This window comes from Pygocentrus nattereri, chromosome 2, assembly GCF_015220715.1.
Source record: "Pygocentrus nattereri isolate fPygNat1 chromosome 2, fPygNat1.pri, whole genome shotgun sequence".
Taxonomy (NCBI): domain Eukaryota; kingdom Metazoa; phylum Chordata; class Actinopteri; order Characiformes; family Serrasalmidae; genus Pygocentrus; species Pygocentrus nattereri.
This window is the reverse complement of record NC_051212.1, coordinates 30,103,998-30,129,919: the sequence shown is the minus strand read 5'-3', so window position 1 is coordinate 30,129,919 and position 25,922 is coordinate 30,103,998. Positions and strand designations below refer to the sequence as shown.

At 38.6% G+C, this 25,922-nt stretch overlaps 1 protein-coding gene across 3 annotated transcripts in view; it reads left to right on the top strand.

Moving 5' to 3' along the window:
• The window catches only part of dennd4c (DENN/MADD domain containing 4C), a 60,557-nt gene that overhangs the window by 843 nt on the left and 33,792 nt on the right, over positions 1-25,922 (top strand). Inside the window, exons 1-2 of one of the 3 annotated variants that reach the window (XM_017712559.2) lie at positions 252-365; positions 19,765-20,075. In XM_017712559.2, coding sequence (XP_017568048.1) covers positions 19,777-20,075 — 299 coding nt within the window. In that variant the 5' untranslated portion in view covers positions 252-365; positions 19,765-19,776. Of the gene's footprint in view, positions 1-251; positions 366-19,764; positions 20,076-25,922 lie in introns of those variants that run through there. The other 2 variants (XM_017712558.2, XM_017712560.2) reach the window with 2 other exon arrangements.

The window sequence follows — 25,922 nt, the reverse complement described above, 5'->3', positions numbered from 1 at the left end:
GGGCACCGAAACGCAAGTACTGCAACATTTAAGGTGGAACGGAAAAATTCGAGCAAGAAGCTCCCGAATAAGAAGCCAACTTCAGCTTCGTCTTCTCTGGGCGCCATTATTGTTGCAGCAGCGAAGTGTGCAGGTGTTTCAGGGTGTGTCGGTCGGCACAGGTAAACTACAGTCCACCTTAAGTTCCCTCAGCTCGACACATTTGGAACACGTTAGAGCGCAGTCCACCGTAACTAATGTGAACTCAGCTCTTCAGAAAGTCGGCCCGTCTCAACTGTAAAGCCGCTTGAGGAAGTTGAGGGCGGCTGCTGCTGTTAACGGAGAGGTTAGCGGACAGATTTGACCTGCTCATACTCCGCGGAATCGTAAGCGTTACACACTTTTAAGTAACCCAATATGTCTTTAACTATCTCGTAGAGACGGCCATGGTTTGACCATCTGTAGTCAGTGTTGTTAAACCTCGATATGCTTCACTTTCTGTTGGACTTCCAGGTTGGCTAGGCTAATTTAGCCAAACAGTCGGTCCTGCTCTGCAATAAACAAACGAGTGTGTGGCTGAGCTGCAGAGCAGAGCTGGGCAAGAAGGCGATGTTTATCGTTATCGTGACAAATTACAATACAGCATGTCACTTTCCAACTACTGTTTAATTAAAAAGAGAGCAAAAACAGTCCTGTTTAATTGGGTTGGATGCAGCACATTGTGTCGAAGTGCTGAGTAAAAGTAATTGTATTCATTATTGTTGGAAAAAAATAACACTACTTTGTTGGTTCCAGGAAAACAATAAATATGGCACATCGTGGAACGTAAAAACTTTCTCATATTACATTTTGCCATATCGCCCATCTCTAATCAACAACGTGTATTTACAGCCTTTAAAGATATGTTCATGTGGATGCTCTTATGTTATTTCTTCATCTGTTTGTAAGGTTCATCTAAAAGATGTACAATGACAATTTAATTTGTGTATTTTGTGTAATTTAGTTTAAATTTTTTTGTGAATCTAAAAGGGTAAAATAGCAGAGAATATATATTTCTGAATGCTAGCACAAGGCCCTTTTTAATAAGGATGCTCAGTTGTAACTGTACTGGCAATTATTCATTTTTTAAAAACTATTGCATCAAATTGATTTTTCGATTTGGCTGAAAGCTCAAACTGATATGAGTGAGCAGACTGGTTAACTACCGCTGGGCCTAATGTGCTAAAATATCTGTACTTCATTCATTTTAATGGCTTTGTAGCTCTATATAAATGGAAGCTACGTTTACCTGTAATTCTATCGAGAACGATTAGAAACGATTAGTTCAATTTCTGAGTTTAGAAAAAGGTTATGTATTGGCAGACATACACATGAAAAATATTGGATATTGGCATCAGCCCACAGCTCTCGTATTACCTGTGCACAACTACTTTTGAGGGTGCTTTTGCAGACACTACTAATATAACTAAACATGATGAAATTTATTATCAGAATGAAATTGATGGACCTTTTTCTCAGAAGTCTTGCTTTACATGACTGCTGCAGTTGCACAACAAAAATGCAGCAAAATGGCCAAAAAAAAAAAACCTGACAAATTGTAACATGGTTATAGTCACTTCACTCTGCATGTATATTTTGGAGGGTGGTTTCTCAGATGTTGTAAGGCTATGTGTGTTAAGCAGGCTCTCACTGTAAGATTGGTTAAAGTCTGCTTGTAATAGTGACCTTGGCATTATATGATGTGACCTTGTTATTACATTTATTATACAAATGAGATCTTTCCATTTAGTCATGAGGTTCACAAAGTTCAAATGTGTCTATATGTATGTTTGCCCAAGCTGTACTGTCTCATTGAGGCCTGCTAAAATGACATAAGGGCTTAGGAAAGATTGAGAGAAAAGGTAAAAGAAGGGCATTGTTAGTACAGTAAAAGACAGGACATGTGGCAGGAAGGCAGGCCTCTCTCCCATGAAAGAGAAACATGACACTGTTATACTGTAGGTGTGTCCTTTCCACCTCTAGCTTGCTGACAGTTGTTGAAGTGTGAGCTGTGCAAGGGGGCTGCAGTCTTTCATGTGTTTCCCCTCAGTGTTGATTCAGATGTACTCAAAACTGCAGTGATTAGGCCAGGCTGTTGTTATGATATGTGTTGGCAGCCCAAGAACAAATGGCTTTGTGCGGTAGATGAGTGCAGGTGCTGTGTGTTTGGAATGAAGAGTAGGGAAGGAATTTATACGCCGACGCTGATCAAGATTATGTAGCATTCCTTAAAAGGGAATTCTTCTCTTTAGATGACATATGAAGTGTCAAACCTTGTTAAGCCCACAACACTCTTAATCCTTTATCCGTTCGTGAGATGATTCATTATGGCTGCTTACTGCCTAACTGGCTCTGGAGCCAGCTGTGGCTTGGATTGTAATGCAAGACTGTGCAAAATTTTAACAGAGAGGGCCAGAAGAGCTGGTTTTGCTTCCAGTTAGGCTTCCTGTTTGACTCTCATGCTGTGACACCACAGCTTTGCTGAACTCGCCTTCAGCCCTGGGCAAAGTACTGGAAATACCAGGTATTATCCAGGGGATGAGATGACAACAAGGTTCCTATTTCATTTCAAATGTCACAATTTAGTCATCACATACTTTTTCCCCAAGAAACTAAATAAAATGTGATGTCTTCCCTATATATTTATTTATTTACTTATTTATTTATTGTTGTTATTGTTGTTATTATTATTATTATTATTATTAGTAGTAGTAGTAGTAGTGTAAACATTACATGAGTGTGGAACTATAGAAATGATCAAATTACAATTAAGATGATACTGTATTTGCTTTGACAGCAATGATGTGCTACTTTTATAGATTTTTATGCACTTTTAACTTATAATTAATGAAAAATTAATGGTTGATAATGGAGATTATCTCAGTACATGATCCAAGCACACCCTAGTCTGTTTATATGTACACTCAGGCCTTTGTGAGGGATTAGGCTGTACCAGTGATCAGTAAGTCACTTCTGCTTCTCTGTCTCTCTCTCTCTCTCTCACCATATCCACTTGAGCTGGCATGTATGTTGAAGGCTACCACACAAAACCACAGGTTTCACTGGTTAGTCACTACATGGAAAGCATGATGTGTTTCAGCCAAAAGATACAGCAACAAGTTATTATTAAAAACTGCCTAAAAGTTGTGGATAGCAACCAGTGTCATGCAAAGAAAATTGTGAGCAATCCCCATTGAATGCTATTGAAATTCAAAAGCACCAGAAACTACATTTGAACAGTTTAAGAATCTATAAATAAAATGGTTTACAGGCAAATGTGTCAGGTCATGTGTCTGAGCTAAATGGTTAAAGTTTCATGGTGTAATTTGAGTGTCCTCTTCTGTGGTGTGCAGTTTGTTGCACTGAACTAGATAATGTTTGTTCCTCTAGTGAGTATTATTTTCCTGATTGATAGAACCACTGAATTGAGCTTTGTAGTGCTCATGAATACAATCAGCCTGCAGCCCTGATGTAAACAGGTCTTACATTTATTTGAGCCATATTTAATTATATAACTATAATCTTTAATTGCATGTTACTGTAGAAAAAGAATGTTGTGATGCGGTGGAGTATAGCCCTCGTTTTTGGCGAGAGACTGAAAACTGACCATGATACTACAGATGGCATTTGCATTGTTAGACATGAGGGATTATATTGATTCTGTATGCTGCTAAGCACTTTCCTGGGCCTGGACTGGTAGACCTGTTGCTGCCAGTAGCTGGGTATCCTTAAAAATTGTATGATACCACTACCAGCACCTATACTTTGACTTTTTCTGACTTGCATACAAAATGTAATTTGTAATTTAGACTAGTGGCGATATGACAAAAATATGACATTTCTTTCACATTGAAATAAATGCATCACAATATTTAGTCTTTCTGAGATGTAATAAGTTTTAATTTAATTTAAGGAACAGACAAAACCGAACCTGTAGTGCCATATGTGTGTGTGTGTGTGTGTGTGTGTGTGTGTGTGTGTGTGTATGTATGTATGTATGTATGTATGTATATGTATGTGTATATACATATATATATATATATATATATATATATATATATATATATATATATATATATATATATATATGCATGCATGCATGCTATTAAAAATGATAGCAATAAACAGCTTAACTACAGTGATTTGTGTATCATTTTATGTTTTACAGTCTGCAGTAAATCCAATTCAACAGGCCTAATTATGTTTATCATATAACATGCAGTTGGTCAGTGTTATTTAAGTACTGACCATATCCATGATATGCTCACAAAACCAGATCATAATTTATCATGATAATGATAAAATACCATCATATTGCCCACCCTTAATTTAGACATCAAGTCGCCAATCTAGATTTTGGAATTCTTATCTCACGAATGTTAAGACTCACTACTTGGGAATTAAAGTTTGCTATTTAATTTGTTGATGTTTGGTCATTACTATGAACATATTGAATTTTGATACCTAGCCTTATTTGGGTTTTATAAGTGACCATGTCATGTCGGTAAACATAGCAGTAGGACAGTGCAGCCTATGATATAGTTTAAGCTTGTGGTCTTGTCACTTTTCTCTGAGGTCACTCTTTAGTTTGGGGGTAGCCTGATAAGGACAGTAGCTAGTTTGTTAAATATTCTGTGTGCCATAATGCTATTGAATTCATAATTTACCAAGCAATATTATGCTGGATGTGTGTCCTTGCAAAAAATGTTCTGATTGTTTTATAAAACCATTAATTCACGTGAGGCCTGTGCTGAATTAAAAGGGATGCTGGCCCTCTACTTCATTTTAATTACATGTGGTACTGACCTGTATGACAAGAGACCATTTACAGTTGTCAAGTTCTGTCTAGCAAAATGTCTTTTCATTAAAACCTCTTTTCACCCCACAAAAATGTCCATGGACATTTCAAGAAATGGGACAGCACATGTGATTTCTGTAGTATAACTTTGTGAGAAAGCCATAGAGAGTAGCAGTAGCTAATGTGAAACTATGGGACTTATCTTTATCAAAATGCCTCTGCCTTGTGAGATCTTACCCAGAACATGCCGGTTCTGCAAACAGTCAGGCACTTTTTGCAGATGTTCAGAGCAGCAGAATCCACCTTGCATTTTATGACTAGCTAAGTGATGACCAATTCTCATCAGTACTTTATAAATTAACATTACAGGCATTAAGTTTTACTAATGTAAATGAATTTGTGTTAGCCTGAATATTATAGTCAAATCTTTAACGTAGCACTGACTGTACTGTTATGTTGTATGCTGGTTCTGCTATGATAGGGCCAGTCTAACAGCAGTTCTCTTTGCCACGGAAGCACTGATCCATCACCTGGATCGCAGTCTGGCTAAAAATGTCTTCTATCAGCTGGAGGCAAAATATGCCACTTCTCCTTCCTAAACCCTACTGTCAGCTTAGAACCTAACTACATATTAGTATGCAGAGGGTGCTTTTCACAAGCTGTTGCATAACTATGTCTGGCTACATCAGCAATCAACAGACCAGTGAGCCTCTCCTCTGGATCACTAATTTCTTTCCATATAGCCAGCATGCTTGCTTTTGATTAAGTATTGGTCTTGCTATATTTGTCACCAGTGAGTGGTGGCTGTGAAGGTATCGTATTCCCTCAATCATTTCATGCATCTTTTTCGAGTTTGCCCAGGACTTCTAGAAATCCTAGCTCTTCACCTGAGAGGAAGAAGGTGTAGCCGGTTACTCACTGTAGTGTAGCTCATTTTTCCTGTCTGAGCAAGAGAGTGTGGGTGGATTCCATGTTCTGGTATGGCAAGGCCCGTTTCCTGAGGCTGCATTTGATGACTTGCAAATCTTAGCTCAACCATGATCTCAGATAAGATACAGCTGAGCTGTTGTTAACTTCACATCAAGATAGTGGAACTCTGAAAGTCGGTTTTCTGTTTTCACATCAAATGTATAGTGAAGTTTGTTCACAGTTCTGACATTTCGTTTTTTTTCGCATTCTCACCTGCCAGAAATGTCAAGGTGAAAGCCAGCTTGGACACAAAAATAAGTCCACTTTTCTTTGTCAAAGGGCATCCCCTCAGGAGCCTTACCTGGCACACACACAGGGCTTGTACCATATGCATTGCTTTTATTTTAGTATAAAACGTTTTCATATGTATATTCTGCATGATTCCTCATATTTCATCTTAAACTGGAGCTTGGTTGTGTTCCTTTTCGCCTCTGTTGCTATCCTCATTGCCAACACCACATTGTACTGACAGGTGGCTGAGAGCATGTGCTACATATCCAACGGTGGCTGCTGATGAAGCTCTCCAAGTGTCACTTGTAGTGGACTGTTTTTTTGCACTAGTGGAAGGCCATTGAAGACTTGCTGAGAGATCACTTGGGCACACTCTGACAAGCAAGTAGCTAAAAGTATATTAGATAAGATGTAGGCCAATAACTTAAATCACCATTTCTCACTCATGCTCTTGGAGTACACCATGTGTTTTATTTGCTATAAAGGCCATGAAACACTGACCCAAAATTCACTTAACTAATAGATAATGAGAGCGAGTGAGTTAACAGCAATAACATCACAGCTGTAGATTGGTTGCAAGCACCAGCTGAAGACAATTGACAGATTACCACAGCTGTGATGCTCTTCTTCTGTCACTTTTGTACAACGGTTTTGCAAAGCGCCGTTTTTTTCCACCAAAAAAGTATTTCTGGCAGTTTAAAGCAGCCATTGTTGTTACTAAGTGGCCAGTAGAATATACAGGCATGCTGATGAAACGTACTGTTCTGAAGTGTGAAAACAGAGGTGGAACACTTTTGAACCAATCAGATTGTGTGGTAGGAACTGCAGTTGTTGCTGTGTAAACGCCAACGAACCCGGACGTGATGTGCTACCTATTTATAATTGTTCTCCCTCCATTTCACACGGTTCTAGAATTTTCTCCTCTATTTGTCCTCCTCCTTTTGCTGTTCCAGTGTTTTGTCCCCATTCACGCTGTTCTAGAACGTTCTCCCAATTTACACTGTTCCAGAATGTTCTTCTCTGTTCACACAGTTCTAGATTGTTCTCCCCCCTTCTCTCCCGTTTATTTGTCTGTTTTTTTTTCCAGACATTATAAAGCTAACCGAGAGTTAGCTGTTTTCAAAGTTATTGCAAAAACAGTAATAATCCAAACCTGATACACTTTGTTGTATTTAGAGTTCTCTGACTGCAGAATGATGACAATGTCAGAGGTCTTTGAGAATTCTGGTGTTTTTTGTGCAGTATTGATTCCATGTGCCATGGCCTTAACTCAAGAAGGGTTTGTTAATTAGTTGATTTGTTGGTTTGTTGGTGAAACGGAAAACGGCCAAAGTGTGCAGGAAACAGGAACAGGCTTTGAAACTTAAATCACAGACCTGACATCTGTCTTTGCTTTTGCTTCAAAAGTGTCTTTTATTTCTTTTATCAGACATAACAGAGCGTGAGATATATCAGTATTACCACTACGCTAATGGACACAGCTGTTTCGCGAAAATGTTTTTGTGCATGTCTGAGAGTGAGAGATAATCAGACATCGCCATTGCTATTCCCCTCAGGCAAGGCCATCTTGAACGGGACTGAGTGGTGGTGCCTCATAGAGGCTGGACAGAGTGAATTGAGACAGACAGTGCAAGACAACCCTTTGCCCAGCCCTCCCCCTGCCCAAGCCCAGGGGAGCGTCCCTTTGCTACAAAGTGCTCGGTCCATTGTGTGCCTTGGATGAGATCAGTTACCGTGGATGGAGCTGGCTGGGTGATGGGTGGTGTTGTGCTCAAAATGCTGAAGTAATCGCTCTACTTAATAATTAGTTCAATTTATATAGCGCCTTTCACAAACCCAGGGACGCTTACTTAACTTCTTAAAGCAATTTATGAATTATGGACATTTTGTCTTCAGTTGTATTTGTCCCGTTTGGTGTCTATAGTTTGCTTTAGCCACCAGTGAGAACAGTGTGAGCTCCAAGCCTAAGTCTTAACACATTTGCCTCAAACCATGTGGAGATTCTTTCACACTGGACACTATTTGAGGCAAGTGGCTGATGATTTAGGTAAGTAATTTACATAGTGCTGACTGGTAGCTGTAAGCTGCTTTCGCTTGTCCAAAACTAAATAAGCGAACTTCAGACAACACACATCTTGCTTATTTAACTGAATTTGAGATGAGGGGGAAATTTGTGTAAATGTCTTTAATCACTTTTAGAGTACAGTCCTGATCAGTATGTGAAAAGTTGAGGCTGACGGGTAAAAGATGTGATGCTTGCAGAGGAAGATGAGAATTCCATTTTTAGACAGCAAGGCAATTCTTTAACTTTGTCATCTGCCTGCAGGCTGTGGGGACTGTGCTGCACGATCTCATCTTTTTCAATCTGAGGTCAGTATTGCCGCCAAGAAATGTGACCTCAGTTTCACAGAGACAAAAGAGCTTGGCTGTCCACTTGTACGCCTCTGTGAGAAAGGAAGGCTCTGTGAGGAGAAATGGGAATGAACAATTGAGACTTTCACAAAGCCTCAAATTCCGCACCTGCCCTCAGCAGTGCTAAATGTAAGGTGCTCAGATCTAAAGTACTACCTAGATGTTGCATAGCCTGAGACTGCGGCTTATTTACTTGTTCAGTTAATGTAATTTGTTTGAGTTCTGTACCACTGAACGGTGTAGTTTTGCTCTAGAAATCTTTGCTGCGCATTCCATTTTTTCACTTGATACATTATTGATGGGATTCAGAACAGGCTGTTCCTGTGTACCAAGATTTTTTTTTTTTCCAGGCCTAAGCAAAGTTGTCATCGGTGCTCATGGAATTGATAATGCCTCCCTCACAGAAGTTTAATGAAATAAGGCCTAGGCAAGATACTGTCGACTTGGCTTGACTTGGGTGGATGGCTGCTTTAGCTCTTTGTGTGAATGCAGATTTGTGAAAGACTAACTTCTACCATTTGCACAGCTGAGCACTACTCAGCTGCACTCTTTACACTAAACAAAGACTATTGTGACACCTGATATGCTGTATCTAAAACCTGAGCAAAACCAGTTCTGAAATTAGGAAGGGCTGCTTTCAGAGAATATCACATGGCATTGAATTACACCTTTTCCTGAATGAGAACAAGAGAAACAAAAGTTGTGAACTAGGTGAAAAGTCACAGACTTGTTTTGTTCAACCTTAATGTCTTTTATATTAGTAATCAAGTAACCTACTGATTATTTTATTGGTTGTTATCAGCTTTTCCAAACAGGCCAAACAATAGAGGTGGGATAACAAACCATATGTGACTTTTCAAAAATTCCAAAAAGAATTAAAATAGACCCTTTAAAAAGACTTCACTAACAGACACTTAATGCAAGATATACATATAAACTGGTGTGTCATGTACAACACGCGTTATCACCATGCAAATTACCAGCTAATCAATGCCAACTTGTTGAGGTTGCATACAATCATTTTTTTTTCCCAGTCGAATAATTGTGTGTAGGCAGGTAATTGTGACAGCCCTGTGTGCATTATTAACATTCATGTTGCACTTGTGACTGTCTTTTAATTTGGTTAACTTGTCTCTTAGGACTTTATTTAGCACATTAATGGTCACTGCAATTATTAGTCACTAGGGAATGATATGGTTTTCCCACTGTCTTTATATAGTAGTGTCTAAACAGGTATGTGTTGAACAAAGTCCTCCAAAACAGAAAAAGTCATGCTATTTTTGTGTGTATATTACGAGCAATGTCATTCATGACGTCTAACATCAAAGTGGATGACGTTGGATTTGATGGTTGAAACAGAAAGTCTTTGTTTGCCAAAGTTGGGCCAATTTGCTCATTGGTTTGAACACAGCTGCCCTAACGTTGCAGTTAAAACAGCCACGTTTTCCATAAGCTGCACTGCACAGATGGGAGAAAATCAAGCCCCATTCTTGGTTCAGATCTGTAAAAATTTACAGGCGTTTCTGTCCATCATTCAGCTGTGAGAAGACCATTTAAAAACATAGGAACTTAAACAAACAAAAGCTGCTGATGTTCTCGATAGACTGACCACCCCAGAGTCCAGACCTCAACATCGCTAAATGAACTTGGGATTACTTGCATTGTGAGAATCAGAAAATGATGAAGGAAGATTGAGCTTTTAAGAATGGACACACTAAATCCTGAAAAAATATGTCTGTTGTTGACGCCTCTGTATAATTTTCTGTTAAATACATACCTGATGCTGAAAAAGGATTAGCTAATGCTTAATGGCTGTTTTGGCTGGACATTAAGTAAATGAAGGGAGTTCTCTAACTTTTGTGTAGTAGTGCATATACATTTTATACAGCTGACTTCATTTTACCCTGAATGTCAGTCAGTGCAGATACAAATTGGGCAGGGAATTGTATGTGCCTGCCACTGTGGATATCAGTTATAGTGCCAGTTGCTATGACAGCAACAATGTTTACTGGTGACTGTGTTGACAAAGAGGACTTTGCCCCCCTTCCCCCTGCTCACTCGGTGCAATTTAACGTTTACAGATTGGTATGCAGTGCGTGTGTGCTCTGCCATGCCTCGAACATAGTGTCTGTCATATTTATGCACAGGAAGTAGCTCTGCCACTGAAGTAGTAAATTTAGCATTGAGCAGCCTTTTTGCGTTTCCATGCTGTTGCTCAATTGAAGGACTAGATTTGAACGAGCAATTAACTCCCTTTCAGGCTTGGATGCCTGTAGAAGTGGGTTACAATCCACCATGTGTATGTGCCAGGTGTGGACAGGCTTAAACTGCTGAGGTGGTGAGCAATATGCATACCACGCTGCTACCAAACAAATTAGATCAGAAGAGTAGAAGTACAGAAATGTTCCACTTTGACATCACTGCTTTACTTTTAAACTACAATGTCTGTAAGCTTTTATGTTTATCTGGTTTCCCAAATTAGCCTACAATGGTATGCTCAAGAAGCCTTGTGTAATTAGTATGTAGTGTTTTCACAAGAATGATGCAGCGCATAGTGCATCAAACACGTGCTCTCTGTGCTCAGTCATGCTGATATTACGCAACAGCAAAGTTCTCCTCTTGGCCACTAAAGCTGTAGACACACCAGACAGTTTGATGTGTTGTATTGAAGTTAAATAGTATACCTTCAGAGATAAATCTATTAAATAGACGTGATCTTGTTGCCTATATAAAATAAAACTATAATATTGCAAAGTCCATATTAATATAAAAAATAAATAACACTTGTTTCTCAGTCTTTACCATTTGGCCTTTAGTGAACTAAAGCTGCCAGGTGATCTTGTTTTGTTTTCCAGGTGTTTGTCTGACTGGCTGTGTCCCATAGCGCATACCTGCTCATTTAAAGTGTGATTATATTCACGATACAGTGCACCGTCGGGTCCATTACTGCTTAATCTTAACAGCTGGTGAGGTTTTTCTTTGTCTATGCTTCTACGGATGCTGGTCTATATCAAATGAAGATCATGGAAAGTTGCAAAAAATGAAGTAAATGACTAAAAACCCATCAGATGTGATCCAACATCTTGTACAGTAATGTTATGTAACTTATCAGTTGCAATCAAAAGTCAAGGAAACCTTTGATGGCCTTATGTGACGTTATATATTCCGAGTTATACTGACTGTCTCATGTATATTGGGCACCAAAATGACGAATGTCGGAATCTTGTCTTTAGCGTTCTCAGTGACATCTGTGCACTCGCTTCTGAAAACTGTTTATCAGGCTTTTTTAATCAACCAGTTTGCTGGCTAATAAACAAGCAGTTGCCTGCTCTGTGCACCATGATGACGACAAAACTTTCAGAGGAACCTTTATAGTCTTTGGACTGAAAAAAGTTTGTGAAGTTAATGGCATCCCATCTTTAACTGTTTTATGTTATCAGTATAGCGTTTTCTTGTGTTAGTTTGTTTGGTGCAGGTCTGTTTACATTGTACCAATATGTGTGGTAGCCAGTTGTAAATATAACTTTTTTTTCTTTATTGCAGCAGAAGGCACAGCAGAGTAATTAAAGGAGAACTGGAGGAGATTTTAACATGGCATGTAATCCAGCAGTCTAGATTTTTAAACAAGCATGTCTTTTGTCTCCCTGACTGCCTAGGTTTTGACGTTTGGTGTTATACAGTGCCAAATATTTCGTTACTATTTAGTATTAAAGTAATTTGGTTGATGGCATCAACGTTTTCATTTTAATTTCAATACAAATATAACGGTCCATGGTTGGTTAATTTGCATGTCAGTCAGATGATCACTTCTTGTCAAAATAAACAGGTGTTGGTCAGACTGAAGAGACTAAATTAAGATGAACTAGCCATTATGCTGAAGTACCTAAATATTAACATCTGAAATGCAGATGATATGTTGTAACTGGCAGTCGTCCATTTCCATCCCTTTGTTCTTTTTCTTTTTTTTCCCCTCTTCCACCCTCCTTCAGTGCTGGTGGAATGTGAACTGTATCCCCTGCCAGTAAGACAGTAATTAGTGAGGTTCTGAACATGGTGGATTAGATGTTTGGCAGTCACCTCTCGCACATCCTGTTGATCCCAACTGAGAGGCCTCTTTCTATTCTGACTCGCTACAGAACCTGTTCTCACGATTCTTCAGATCAGTTACATTGCTACTTCACTTTGATATGGTGGAGATCTAGTAAAGATGAGGTGGAGGAGGTGAAACCTTTGATGTCAGAGCATATATGTTGAGGAGGTAGTCTCTCCCACAATCCTTTGCCATCAGGTTGGAGTGTAGTTGCCAAGGTAACAGCCTGAGGCTAAGCCACTATGACTGTGTGTGAGAGGTGAGCGAATGCTGGGTTGGAGCTTCAGGTTTAATTAACTCCAAGCTAATTTGGCTCTTCTGTTGCTCTTTGGGATCAGTGTGGATCTCTGTGGATTAACGAACAGATTCCAAATTAGTTTGTTTTATTTATAGATGTATAGCACGATTTAAGGCTCATATCACAGAGAACCTTTTTTCCCTCACTTTTTAAATGCATGTGATGTGATATTTTGAAGGTTTCAGAATGTACTGTTCCCGGTCCAGGCAGGAGGTTAAGCTGGGAAATAGCTCCCTTTTAATGAATTGATTTTGTGATATTACAAAAACCAGCACATTTAGAGAGATCTGCCTATTCCGACTCCAGCAGTTTAGCTTGGCCTGTTCATGCTGAAGTTAATAAGGAGTGTTTCAGCCTGGACTGCCTTTTAAATGAAGCACAATACAAGGCAGCCAATCAGAACAGATGTCACTTATCATATCAGTCTTAAACTAACAAAAAACATCTGCAAAGGACAAGTGTGGCAGCAGGTTTTCATTACAAGAAAAGAAGCAGCAAACCGTTGTTAGAAGACTGAGACCAATAGAATTAACGAGTTGAATCATGTGCTCCTGCTTGTGTGGACTGAAAACCTGCAGCCATGACGGCCCTTCGCAGATATGATTGGACACCAGTGTTGTAAGAGAGAGAGAGAGAAATTGGAGAATGGTCATGTAAACATGAATTATTGCTTTTTGTTACATAAATCCAAACAAAATGGAAATAAGACAAAGTCACAGTTATTACTACTCCTACTGCTACTAGATACTGCTGTTGTCAACTATCAGTGCTTGAAGGTATATGGCACGTCTATGACAAAGAGATAATTGGAGTAAAGAGTGTTTTTTCTTGCATAGTTAAGGCTTAGCATTAGCATTAGCATAAATAATAATGTAGATTCACACTCCTGGCTGTGTTTACGTTTGAGTTGTGAGGCCAGTCACAGCCAGTGTCTCAGCAGGGGTGAACTCATGCTTGGCTGATAGAAGTACCCACTCTGCCGGGAATCAGGCACTGTAGTCCCATGACTCAATGTTTCCTACTCCTCCAAGAGCACAAAGCAAAGCTTCCAGTTTAGAAGAACCAAGCCTTGATGGTGTTTGTAGAGGAATATAATGTGTACATTTGGATTAGTTGTCCGTCACAAGTCCAATGTATGTTGGTTCAAATTCCACCTGGAATCCATGCCTAAATATAATTATTTTTAAATATTATTATTTTTATATAAATAATATTTTTATACATTCCGTTCATCATGAAACTTAAACTGCAAATGGCCAACTATTTTGAGATTTGACAACAGTGGAGGAAGGTTTTTTCTGATGTTGAGGATGATAAACTCTGATAAAGAGCCTTCTGATAAAGAACTCTTTGAATGTTAAATGGTTCTTTGCAGTACAGTGACCAAGTTGTTGCCCATCAACAGCTGTTTTTGTTTTCAGATTCAGTGCAATTTTCAGTTCTGAGGTTAAGATTTGATTGTATGTTTTAAAATGTCTTGATTCAGAGTTGTAATTATATACTACTCCTGCAAACAGAGTAGACATCAAAAATAACAACCCTTAGAGCTTTTAAGTAAATTCAGTAAAGGGTTCGGTCATTTTAGTGTAAGCCCCACCCCTTCTCCCTTCACTCTGATATGCCTGCCCACCTCCTATGTCACTCTGATAGGATGCCTAGTTTTGATCACTGTCAGTGGTTTCCCTGCAAGCCTATAAATAAGACCATTGCATTGTTGTCTTAGAAATACAGGATACAGTATATTGGTCACTGCTTACATACACATAACTAATATTGCAAAGTATAATATCAAATTAGTGCCTTAGCCATGCGTATGCATGTGACTGGTATCTCTTTTGCAGTGTGACTTATTATATGGTAAAGCGAAAGACGCTCTCACAGCAATTGAGATTTTTTGATTGTCCTGTACTTTCTAAGTTCAATAATTCACCAATTCATTTCTGAAAGTGCAGAGGATCAAGGACTGCATGCTTCTGGACATATGGATCAGCATCTTGAGAGATGATCCAACATTGTTAAAAGGAGGCCATGCATAAGAAATGCTTGAGGTTCCATGCCTGAGATATCGAACCAGAAATGTATAAGCAGGTATGTAGACTAAGGTTACAGAAGGTAACGGTGGTTTGCAGGATTGAAGGAGCAGCTGGGGCCAGACGGGACTACGTGTTCCGAGATGGATCTCAGGCTTTACACCTTCAACGCTGAGAGGCTTTAAACCCACACACCACCCAAATAAGAGATTTGGTCTAGGCTATTCACATCCTGGTGTGTGTACTCCACGCCAAGTATTTAGAGCTGAAAGTCTTCATGATGTCATGCTCACTCATCTAACTCCTCTAACTCAACAGCACAGCAGCAGACCTAAGTGTATCCTCATTTTGCATCTGTAATTGAGATGTCATTTTAAACCTGGTGCGAGCGTGGCTCATTATGTGACAAAGTGAAATGAAAGTGAGGGCAAAATTGCTCAGTTTTCCATTGACCAGGGACACTAACCATAGCTGTACTGTTATGAATCCATAGCTTGGTGAAAAAAGATCCTACAGAACCCGTCTTGCAAAATTCCCCTAACGTGCTTTCGCTGCATTAAAAATATTTGTTTAAACAGTGTGTTGGAAGTTAAATCTATGACTTTTGATGGCTTTTTTGAAAACCATTGTCGGTCAAAACTAGACATTTTGGTGCATCCACCAGAGTATAAAAGGCAGAGATGGGGGATGGACGTGCACCCATGCTCAAGTGGCTGAGCTTTGTTTTCTGAAATTGCTTGTAAATTCAGTACTTTCTACTTGGAATTCTGAAAATCTTTAGTTCCCTGAGCTATACCAGTCAGCGCAGTGTATTATGAAAGTTCTGTAAAATCAAGGCATTTTTTTTTTTTTTTTTTTACATTTTTAAATATCAAGAATTTAATTAAAATAGAATTGCACCTGAAAAATATGCAAGTTATTAAACTCTTAACTTGTTTTGAAATGTCAGGTATAAGACTTTACGCCCGCCCACCGTAGAAAACCACTGAAGACTGCATGCTAGTTTTAGTAACACTGGACAGTCCAGCCCAGACAGACACTATTTCCATTGTGTGTTAACAGCAGAAACTGCTTTGGCCTTAGCCTTGCAGTACCACCCCACACAGATCACAGGGTTGCTTCAGGAGGTTTTTGGAAGGCCTGTGCCCTTTCCAGTCACCCTCGGTTACCCTCGGTCATCCTAGCCTCAGGCTTCAAATGGCTGAAGGAATGAGGTATTGGGAGCTCATTGTGTAGAATTTTTATGTGTTTCACTTGTGTGGTGGTGTTTTTTTTTTTTTTTTTTTTTTTTTGTGGGGGGGGGTACTGGCTTGTGCAGGCTAGATTCTAGTGCTATTCTGTAAACACAGCTCAAAGCCCATCCCATTCTGACAAAACAGTATGACTGTCAACACTGCAAGCTTTTATGCTAGATGCCAGGGGATTTAAGAGAGGCGTGGGAAACATGCAAGGAAGCTACTCAGCGATGTCTTGGGGCTGCCTTATGTTGTAACTAACTTTGATAAAACACTTAATACTTTTCATATGCAAATGTCGGCAAATAACCTTCTATCCATGGTAAAGGGTAAAACTGCACCCCACAGATATAAACACAAGCTCTTTACTTTGAAGAGCAAATTCTCTTTTCAGTGACATGAGCAGTCAACTGCATCTCTTTTGCTTTTCATCATGTTGTGGAGCTTAACACATGGCTTAAACAAACAGCAGACGAGCTTCAAGTATTCAGCAGTAAACAGCTATCTTTCTTGCCATGCTTGATAGCTGACTTTAGCAGTTTCCAGCATGAAAGTAACAGATTTAGGGAGAGCTCAGTTATTTCACTTTGTCTGAGCATGATCCCACCCAAGAACTTGCAGGTAAATCCCTATAATCTCTTACTCATGTGTAAGGCAGAATGACTGATGGAGAAGATAAATGGGAGAGATAAAGTCTATGTTCTTTCTCTTTCCATCTCATACCATCAATCAGTACATCTTCTCTTTCCTTTCCCTGTTCTCTCTCTTAAGCAGAATCGATTGGCTTGAAGATTGATGTTTAGGAGGCATTATGGATGAATGATTTGTGCTACAGGCAGTAGCTCAGCACTCCTGAAGTTTGTTTCCATATTAGTTTAAATGTATTTGAACTCAGTCAGTCGCTTTTTATAACCATGATCAGCTGATGTGGATGACCTTTCTTCTATCTTGGCCTTACTAATGGAGAGTTATTATGTGTAGGTTCTAGCAAAGAAATGTTAAGATGCGATCTCCTGATGATAGTAAGTTCGATCCCTGGTGATGCTACAGCCATCCATAGTCAGGAGTTCAAGAGAGCACAACTGGCCTCGCTCTCTCTGGGTGGGTAGGATGGTCCTCCTTCTTCCCCCATCACTCAACACGATGCTAGTCAGCACAGCAGTCTGTTTGCTGACATAACAGGTCTGGTAGTTGGCGCTTTCCTCAACAATTTTGGCTGTCCAGTGACGTTGCATGAACAGCAGTTTGATAAGAAGCGGTGACTGGTTTCACAGGTCTCGGAGGAAGCCTGTGCTGGTGTGACACTCGAAAGTGTTTGGGGTAAAAATAAGAAATGGGATTGGGCCATATTTAACCCAATAAACTACAGGCTCATTATGCTATAATTAATAATTAGACTTAATTGTAGTAATTACAGAACTTCATACAGTTTAAGGGATTAAGAATTCTCTTGTGCTGCTTTGTATTCTCATGCATCCTGTACATTCAGAGACCTCAACCTCAAGCCTGACTGAACTGATTAGTGGCTGGAAATATCAAGGTCAATGAGCTCCTTTCATGGTAGAAGCAGTATTTGCTTTGTAAAGCTTCACTTTTCTTCTCAATGAACTCTCTTTGGTCTTTAAGTTGTAACAGAGTTGTATAACTATTACATAGCTTGCTGAGTAGATGCCATTCAGTTCCAGTGTAATGCAGGGGTCTTCCTTTCGTCCATCAAATAGCTGAAGCTCATTAAATGAGAATTTCTGCATAATTCAAGTTCTGAGATTGTAAACAAAGTAATTCAGAGTTACTTTGATGTGAAATGTTATGTTGTAGGTAAACTGATACTCAGATTTCTTTACATGCTGTGGCAATGAGAACTATGCAAATACACCCATTTTATTTACTATCCAAAGTGACCAATAAACCTACACGTTTGTTTTTGCCTTTTAACATCCTGCATGTGTGTCACTGCAGTGAATGTATTTTTAAAAAAAAAAAAAAAAAAAAGTTGAGGCCATACCTTTATCTCAACTCTGATAAAACTGTGTCTCGGGCAGTAGGCACCGTTTCACTTCTCAGCTTCCAGTGATGTAGTTTTACTGGCATTATACACTTCAGATGTTTGCTTCCTATCACCAACATTGTGAACAATATTCACTTGATGGGTTTCTATAGAACGGCACATTTCATGTCAAACTTCTCTGAATGACTTTGTTTACATCTGAATGATTTAATTATGCATGTATTTTGGAAGAATTACAGCAAATTCCCTTTGATTCTGGTGACCTGTTTGTCACAGTGAAGGCAGTTCTTGACCTTACCTGGTGCTTTTCCACAGCCTTATTCAGTATATTTTGTGTACTCATTTGACATTCTGCAATTTCTGAGCTAGTTAATGATTGTATGGGGAAAACAAACATGAACTGACGAGACCTTTTTGTGATGTAATTTGACAAAAGCTAAACATTTGATATTTTTCATATTGTCAGTAGTGTTTTGGTCTCTCCCTGTGTGACATTGAACATCTGACAATTACTGAACTATCTAAATTGAAGTTATTTTAATGCCACGCCCTAACAGCTGTTGTAATGGTTGTCACCATTTTAATAGAGGAGCATGACATTAGCACCAGCCATGCAAATTACACCTTTAGTAATTACCATATTGTGTTTCTAATTATTAGTTTTGTGTACTCTCAGATTTATCGACTCTCGCCTAAGCAGGGATTATTGTAAAGAAGCACAGCAACCAACAAGTGCTCTCTGCAAATTCTGTATTGGGTTAAAGACTGTGCATCTGAGCATGTGTATCTGTGTTCCTTTTTAAAGAGCAGAGATCTTTTCAAAGGAATCCTTTGGAACATTGCTAATCTCTTGATATATATCCATGGTGGCGCTTTGGTGCATTCCTCTGGCTTTCTGTTCTCTAAGGCTGTAGTCATGGCTTCCTGTCTGTCTCAGTCTAGAGCAAAGCTCTCATGTCATGTTACAGTTATTCCTTTCTATAGACTATATATAGATTTTCTATAAGGTCCATTTTAATGAAGTTGTTTGATGTAGTAGGTTTGTAAACAATAGTGGATAGATGCTGGCAGTTGTATGCATGGTAGTCAGCAAACACTTAACAGTTCTGCAAATGTGTGAACTCCAGCAGCTGCACAAAGTGATTCCTCACTTCTCACAGCCGCCTCCAAAAAGGTTTTACTGGTGTAAAACCTTGCCTCTTACTTAAGACTACATCATTAAAACAATAGGTTATGCAATGTTAATTGTTGTCAAAAGTAAATGTTTTTTTATTTGATCAGACTTTTAAAGGCCTAAAAACATCCTAGCTAGCTATATATATATATATATATATATATATATATATAAACTGTTACTTGTTTTACACTGTATGAAAATGCTAACCTATGTGTGAATAATTCAAGAAGACGGCTATTTGGAATAAAATACATTCCCTTTTTTATAAAAACATTTTGAAGAAAACAACAATGTCCTATTTAGGCATGTATTTACTTTCAGCCCATAAAATTATTCACTACCAGCCAAATATGGGCCGTAGATGTGACTTTGACCGCCACTGTCAGTAGAGGAAAGTTTACATATGCAGTGTAAATAGCTTACGGGTATCTGTTGTTTGCAAAACCTCAAAATATAAGGAACTTTGTATTTCTCAAAGCACTACTTCGTCTCTCTTAGGCACGTCCAGCCATGATTGAAGACAAGGGTCATCGCGTGACAGACTACTTTGTGGTGGCTGGACTGACAGACAAGTCCACGCCGTTGGAGCAGGATCTGTCTGAGACAAAGTCCAGTGGACCCAAAGCCCCCATTACTGACCTAGCAGTAATTAACAAGTCCACAGGTGAGACTGTGCCTGAAGGCTTTACGTGTATAGAGAGCACCTACACCGGCCAGCCAGCCAATCTCAACCATGGCAGCCTCAAGAGCCCAGAGCTCTTCCTGTGCTACAAGAGGGGCCACGGGAAACCTCCACTAAGCGACATTGGGTGAGTGTGAATACTCCACATACATACATAGGGCTGTAATTTATATATTATTGTTTTTACAAATTTAATCTACTAATTTTGGCAATCAAAACTATAATGGGAAAAATAAATTGGAAAAATGTATATATGAAACACTAAGTGGTAAAAAAAAAAAAAAAAAAGTCTCATTGTTTTCAAGCCTGCATCGCAAAATTCTACTATATGAGAGACTTTTCCAGAAGGAAAGTTTAAAATTTGTGTTATGAAACCTGCTAACTAATCACTGCTGATTCATCTGGAAGGTACATTTGAATGAAATAATTTTTTTAATTATGACTCTTTATAAGAGCTTTTAATAGTGAGTGTCGCTGATGTGCTATAGGCAATTTGTGTTTTTGCACTATTCACTTTTCTCACATCAGGAGGGGAATATTGCTGTTGTGTGCATAACAGTATGCCGAATTCACGGTACGCTCTCTACTGAGGTTTGGACGTCACAGTTCAGTGTGAGCTCAATATAACAGTAAAAAAACAACCGGAATGTTTATTTGGTTTTTGATGAAGCTTTCTAATTAACAGAACTTCTCATTAACAGAAACTGGTGTGGCTTAGAATATTACGTTGACTAGTGTTAGTAATATAACATAAGCTTTTTGCAACACTAATGTTGTGACAATTTTCAGTGCAAATTCCGTCCTCAGGGAGTAGTTTGGTTTGTCAGAACACCGGCATGGCGGGAAAGCAACCATTTACTGACTTCTACTGCTTCAGAATTGACACCACCATGTTTTGTTTTCTGGTTGTCAAAGATAATGTTATGCTTCCGTGGAAAGCTGATTCAGACTTGCATGTTTTGTATATGATGACTACTTCATTCCTCGTCTTAAGAAAATGCTCACAGATTTACTTCTGTTTTAGTTTTCAGCAATAGTTGTTCTTTTTCTTTTGCTATCCGCTCACATAGGTACAACACTAAGCGAACTGCTGCCATCTTTAGGTTAGGTCATTAACTCACTGTAGTTAATGTCAGCTTAAAAATGTAAACTGTAAATCAGCATCATAAATATGGGTTTTGTTTTATTGCCTACATTATTATGCTGATGAAATGTGCTAGCGCTAGTTGCAGAAAGAAAAGGACTTTATGAAGCTGTTATTGTGTAGCTTGTTAATGTGAACGCAGAGTTGCTTATTTTATCACTGTTTACTGTATCAGTGTTTAATGTTTGAACAGATGTCTGACAGCTGCCTAGTTATTTTTTGCATGTCTGTAACTACTAGCACTAATGCCAAACATGTTAATTTGAACTTTATTGCATTCAACCTTGCATAATTGTAATATGTAAATGCTATAATAGATCACATTTAATCATAGTCAGCACATTTTCTTAAAGACATATAAAAACTTATGTCCACTGCAAATTGACAAAAGATTTCACTATATCTTAAGCAAAGCCATTTTATTTCATAAATCTCCTTCATGACTAAAGGTCTACAGCAAACATTGGCCAGTCAACTGTCTGTGATGTACACTAGTATGGTGAGTGCAAAGCAGCTGATGATGCTACCAGTTAGTGCCCCATTTGTCAATAGACAATGGACAGCATGTGACGTCTGCGAGCCTAGACTAGGTTTGGGAGTGCACTTGCATCCTCTTTATTTGCGTCATGCTTTACTTGTTACAGATGCTCAGAGAAGTTGGTAACAGTCCTCTTACTGCGCAAGAAAGCTCTCAAACATGCTGTTCGCTCAAAAGATCTTTTTATCTTTGTCTTTCTCTGTCTCTCACTCTTGTGCCCACTTTTGCAAGCAGTTTTACTGTTACCGACTCAGGTCGTTAACCTCTGACTCTCAGCATATTATCATTTTACTGTTATCGAATGTGTCTGATTGTCAACCTCTGAAGCTTAGGTATTTAGTATTGTGTTGTTTTTATCCATTTAAAATGCAACACAATCTGATCAAAGTACTGTTATAGTGGGACGTGAGTTGGATTGTGCAATGCCACAGTAAAGCAGGGTATGGCATGGGAAATACGTGAGCTTAAAGTCGGACTGAAGATATTAGCTAGCCATAGCCATTTACGTTCTAATATATGAAAATGTTTATGCACCCTGGACAAAGTGTTGATTTTTGGAAAATATCTGACCACATCCTCTACAGCAAACACATTTCAGTACATTTTAATGCACAGTTACTGTTTATTTGATCAATCTAACATGTTGGGGGGGATTAAACATAGCACAATTTATATTTTATGTTTTAAAATATACACTGTAGACTGGGGGTTCAATCCCCCACCAGGTCAGCACCCTACACTATATGTAAATAAGTACGTAAATGTACTGTAAATGAATGTGTTGACTCATTTTCACTTAAATGATCAAAAAAACAGGGGTGCTCAAACTTCTGTGTGTGTTGTGCATGAATCACACAGTAGATTTCATCAGGGCTTTCTGTGTTCAGAAAAACAGTGACCTTTTTTAGTTATCTAGGTACTGCAGGAGATTTGTGGATAACGGCTTTCCAAGGAATTGTGTGTGTGTGTGTGTGTTTGGACGTTTCTTTAAAAAAACAATGTTTTCTGTGTACTTTTATTAGCAGTGAAGGCTTTTTACATATTAACCTTGTCCCTGTGGGAACCTGCATTTAGCTGGTTTGTGAATTTGTTTGCACTGATAGTGGGTTTTATGTTGCACTAATGCTTTGTTGAGCTGTTACTAAAGCCTAAAAACAAAATGAGGTAATCACAACGCAGTTCCTGGAGTGTAGTTAAAAGGCATGCAAGGAGTGGTCTGGACAAAGTTTTACATCAGATTTTCTGATTCAAAATTGCTTCTTTAAAGCATTTTTAAAGGATAGACTGAGATCGCATAGGCCTATAAATATTAGCAGAGGTTGTTGGTCCTGATTCATTTAAACATAGACAAAACCGATTCAAATTAGTCTCATGGGAATAGCTAATGGTGTCAGCTAGTTCTTTTATTTTATGATGGAGGTTAACTCGATGTGAATTGCTCTGTTCTGTAATACTTGAACCTAAATTAATATTAGGTTTTTAGTCTGTTCTGAGCTCATCTATTTTGACAACTGCTTCGTGTCAGATCAAACGTGGCTTTATGAGTTGGCACTTAAAAGAACACGGTCTGTTAATTATTCATCGCTCCACTGTCTGTGTCAGTGGGCAGAACTAGGCTGTTTCCTCATTTGGGCCTCATGCTTTTATGACTGGTTTCTCATTAGTGCTTATTTTTGGGTTTCAGTCAGGGCTGGCTTGAGCTGCTGGTTGGGCCAGTGTTCTTTTTCACTTCTTTGTAATGAGGGAGATGAAGGAAGGATCCCGACACAAAGGCTAGGCTGAGCTCTGAGTGTCTACTTGAGTCGATTGGCGTCTGCTCCTATGACCTCTACCAAGATTTATATTAAGCTTTCCCTGAACTGACCCGCTGGGGACATGTGAGGCGAGGATACCAAAGTTGTTGGTAATGGGTGCATTGATCATAAATGTTTACAAAGCCAATAGAATTTTTAATTTCCTTTTTAACTGAAGTTTACACTTTGTGGGCTTAAGGAATATAGTAGCATGAAACAAATAGGCTGGTATAGACATGCATGGGTGTGCATGTACTTGGCTGGCTTATGTTATTTACAACATAAAATCTTAATGCAAATTGGCCAGTATGAAAGTGTTTTTTTTTTTTTTTTTTTTTTTTTTTTTGTCGATCACGTCAGGTGCAATTCTGATCTTTCTGTTTTCAAAGATTCTGAATGGTTCCTGTTCTCAAATCTTTAACGTTCTTACTAAGCTGACTAAGGACTGTCCTAAAATAAACCATTATAATGTTAGAAACTACCTGAAAGATCTGAGTGTGCTGAAAAAATGAAGGGGCTCTGTCCTTTAAGAAGTTATTTCTGCACAGATATGTAGCCTTTACTACTATATTTAAATTTAAAAATGAGCGCCTGCTGAAATTAAAAACTTGGTGTCTGTGTCTTATTGCCCTGGACTGCAGCTTCCAAGTTCATCATGAAAGTGAATTTAGTTACCAAACGTTGTTTATCTGTTTAGCTAAGATAAGACAACTTCCTCTAACTTCCTTAGTGCCAGCAGTTTGACTAAGGCTTCAGAAATGTGCTTCCAGCTGGGAAGGTGTTTTTTTTTTTTTTTTTTTTTTTTTTTTTTTTTTTTTTTTTTTTTTTTTTTGGCTTTCTCATAATTGTTGGGTCTGTCTGACTCACCCCTTCATCCTCGGTTCAGATATCCTCAAGAATAAACAGCTAAAACAGCCTTCATAACTAATATTGACTCAAGTTCGTTCTGAGGACACCTAATGGTTCTGCCATTGTGTGCTGCCTTTTTTAACAAATATTGTTCTGCTACTAGGTTAACAATACAATTAAAAGCAGTTGCCAGACTCTATAAACTTAAAAACAACTCTAAGAGAACACACAAGATTTTAGTTTAGAAATAGCTTAATCATATTGTGTGCAAATGTCTGATATAGTCTAAAAATGGGATAACTGAATGCATTTTGTGCCAAGAAAATGAATTGAAGACACTACTTGTAATAAAAAGCAAGGCAGTAAGTCTGCTGTCTGAAATAGCTGAAAGGCTTTAGCAGTAATGTCATAGTACTGTGCAGACTGAGAGGAAAATGTGGAAGTAATGTAATGTGGTCTGGGTAGAATGAGTCATGGCCTGCCCAGCACCTTTTTGTGGACTATTATATTATTGTATTTTAAGGAGTCTTGCTGAATTAGCTTTGACTTTTACTCCTTTAACTTTCCTAATCCAGGTAAAAGGGTATGAATGGCTCAGAAAAGTCTTTGTTTAATCAACACCCTTAGCCATTTCCCTCTTGCGAAGCAAATGCATGTTTCTCCTTCTTCCGTATTGAAATACACAAATGTTATGCATTTGTTTTCAGGCGGTCATTAGGAGAACTGCTGTGAGATCATCAGTGTCCAAATCAAAACATGCTATTGCGGCAATACTGGCAGCAATAAATGATGAGGTTTATACCTTTTGCGTGTAGGGATTTATTGACACACTCACTTCACAATTCATTTTGATTCACAGTACTGGTTACATTATTTGATAGTCTCAAGATATAATTGTAATAAAGATATAATTGAATAAAGAAAAATTACTTCAAAGCTTCATCTCGAAAAAAAACTTTGAAAGACCTTTTGAAAGCAAACCCGTGAAAATGGGGCTGGCAGTAATTTGACCAGAATTATTAGGCTAAAAAACGGTGGAAAGGTGTTACTAAAGAACATCATGTGACATGTCAGGCTCCAGTCCTTTCAGGCCACAACACTGCAGACTTCAGCACACTGCTTCATTAAGCACACCTGATTCAGCTCATCAGCTAATTAGCAAGGCTTTTATAAAATAAATTCAGGGAGTTAGATGACAAACGCTAATATCTGCAGCACTTTAGCCTCGAAGGTCCCCAGTTTGACATGCCTGATGTAATGTGAGACACACTGTCATGATCAACTGGAGGATGTGGCTGTTTTTTTTTCATTCCCGAAGCTGAAAAGTTTTGGATTAAAATATGTGGAAGCCCAAACTCGTTCAATATCAATGCAGACAGTATTATGCTGATGTTTAGATAAGCCAAACTTTATCTGGGTTACTCTGCTAAAAATCATTTTGATATGCATGATTATAAATAACTTCACAGAAAAATGTTGATCAGTTAGCTCACTAGTTTGCATTGCTTAACATAGCTGTTGACAGCTTGATGGTTACATTAAAAAGGACTGTGCAATGCTCACGTTTGTGATTGCTTTAGCATTAGCTCATCTGAAAGGTCCATGTCCGTGACTGAAACCTCCTCATTAGACATGACGTTCTATCTCTTA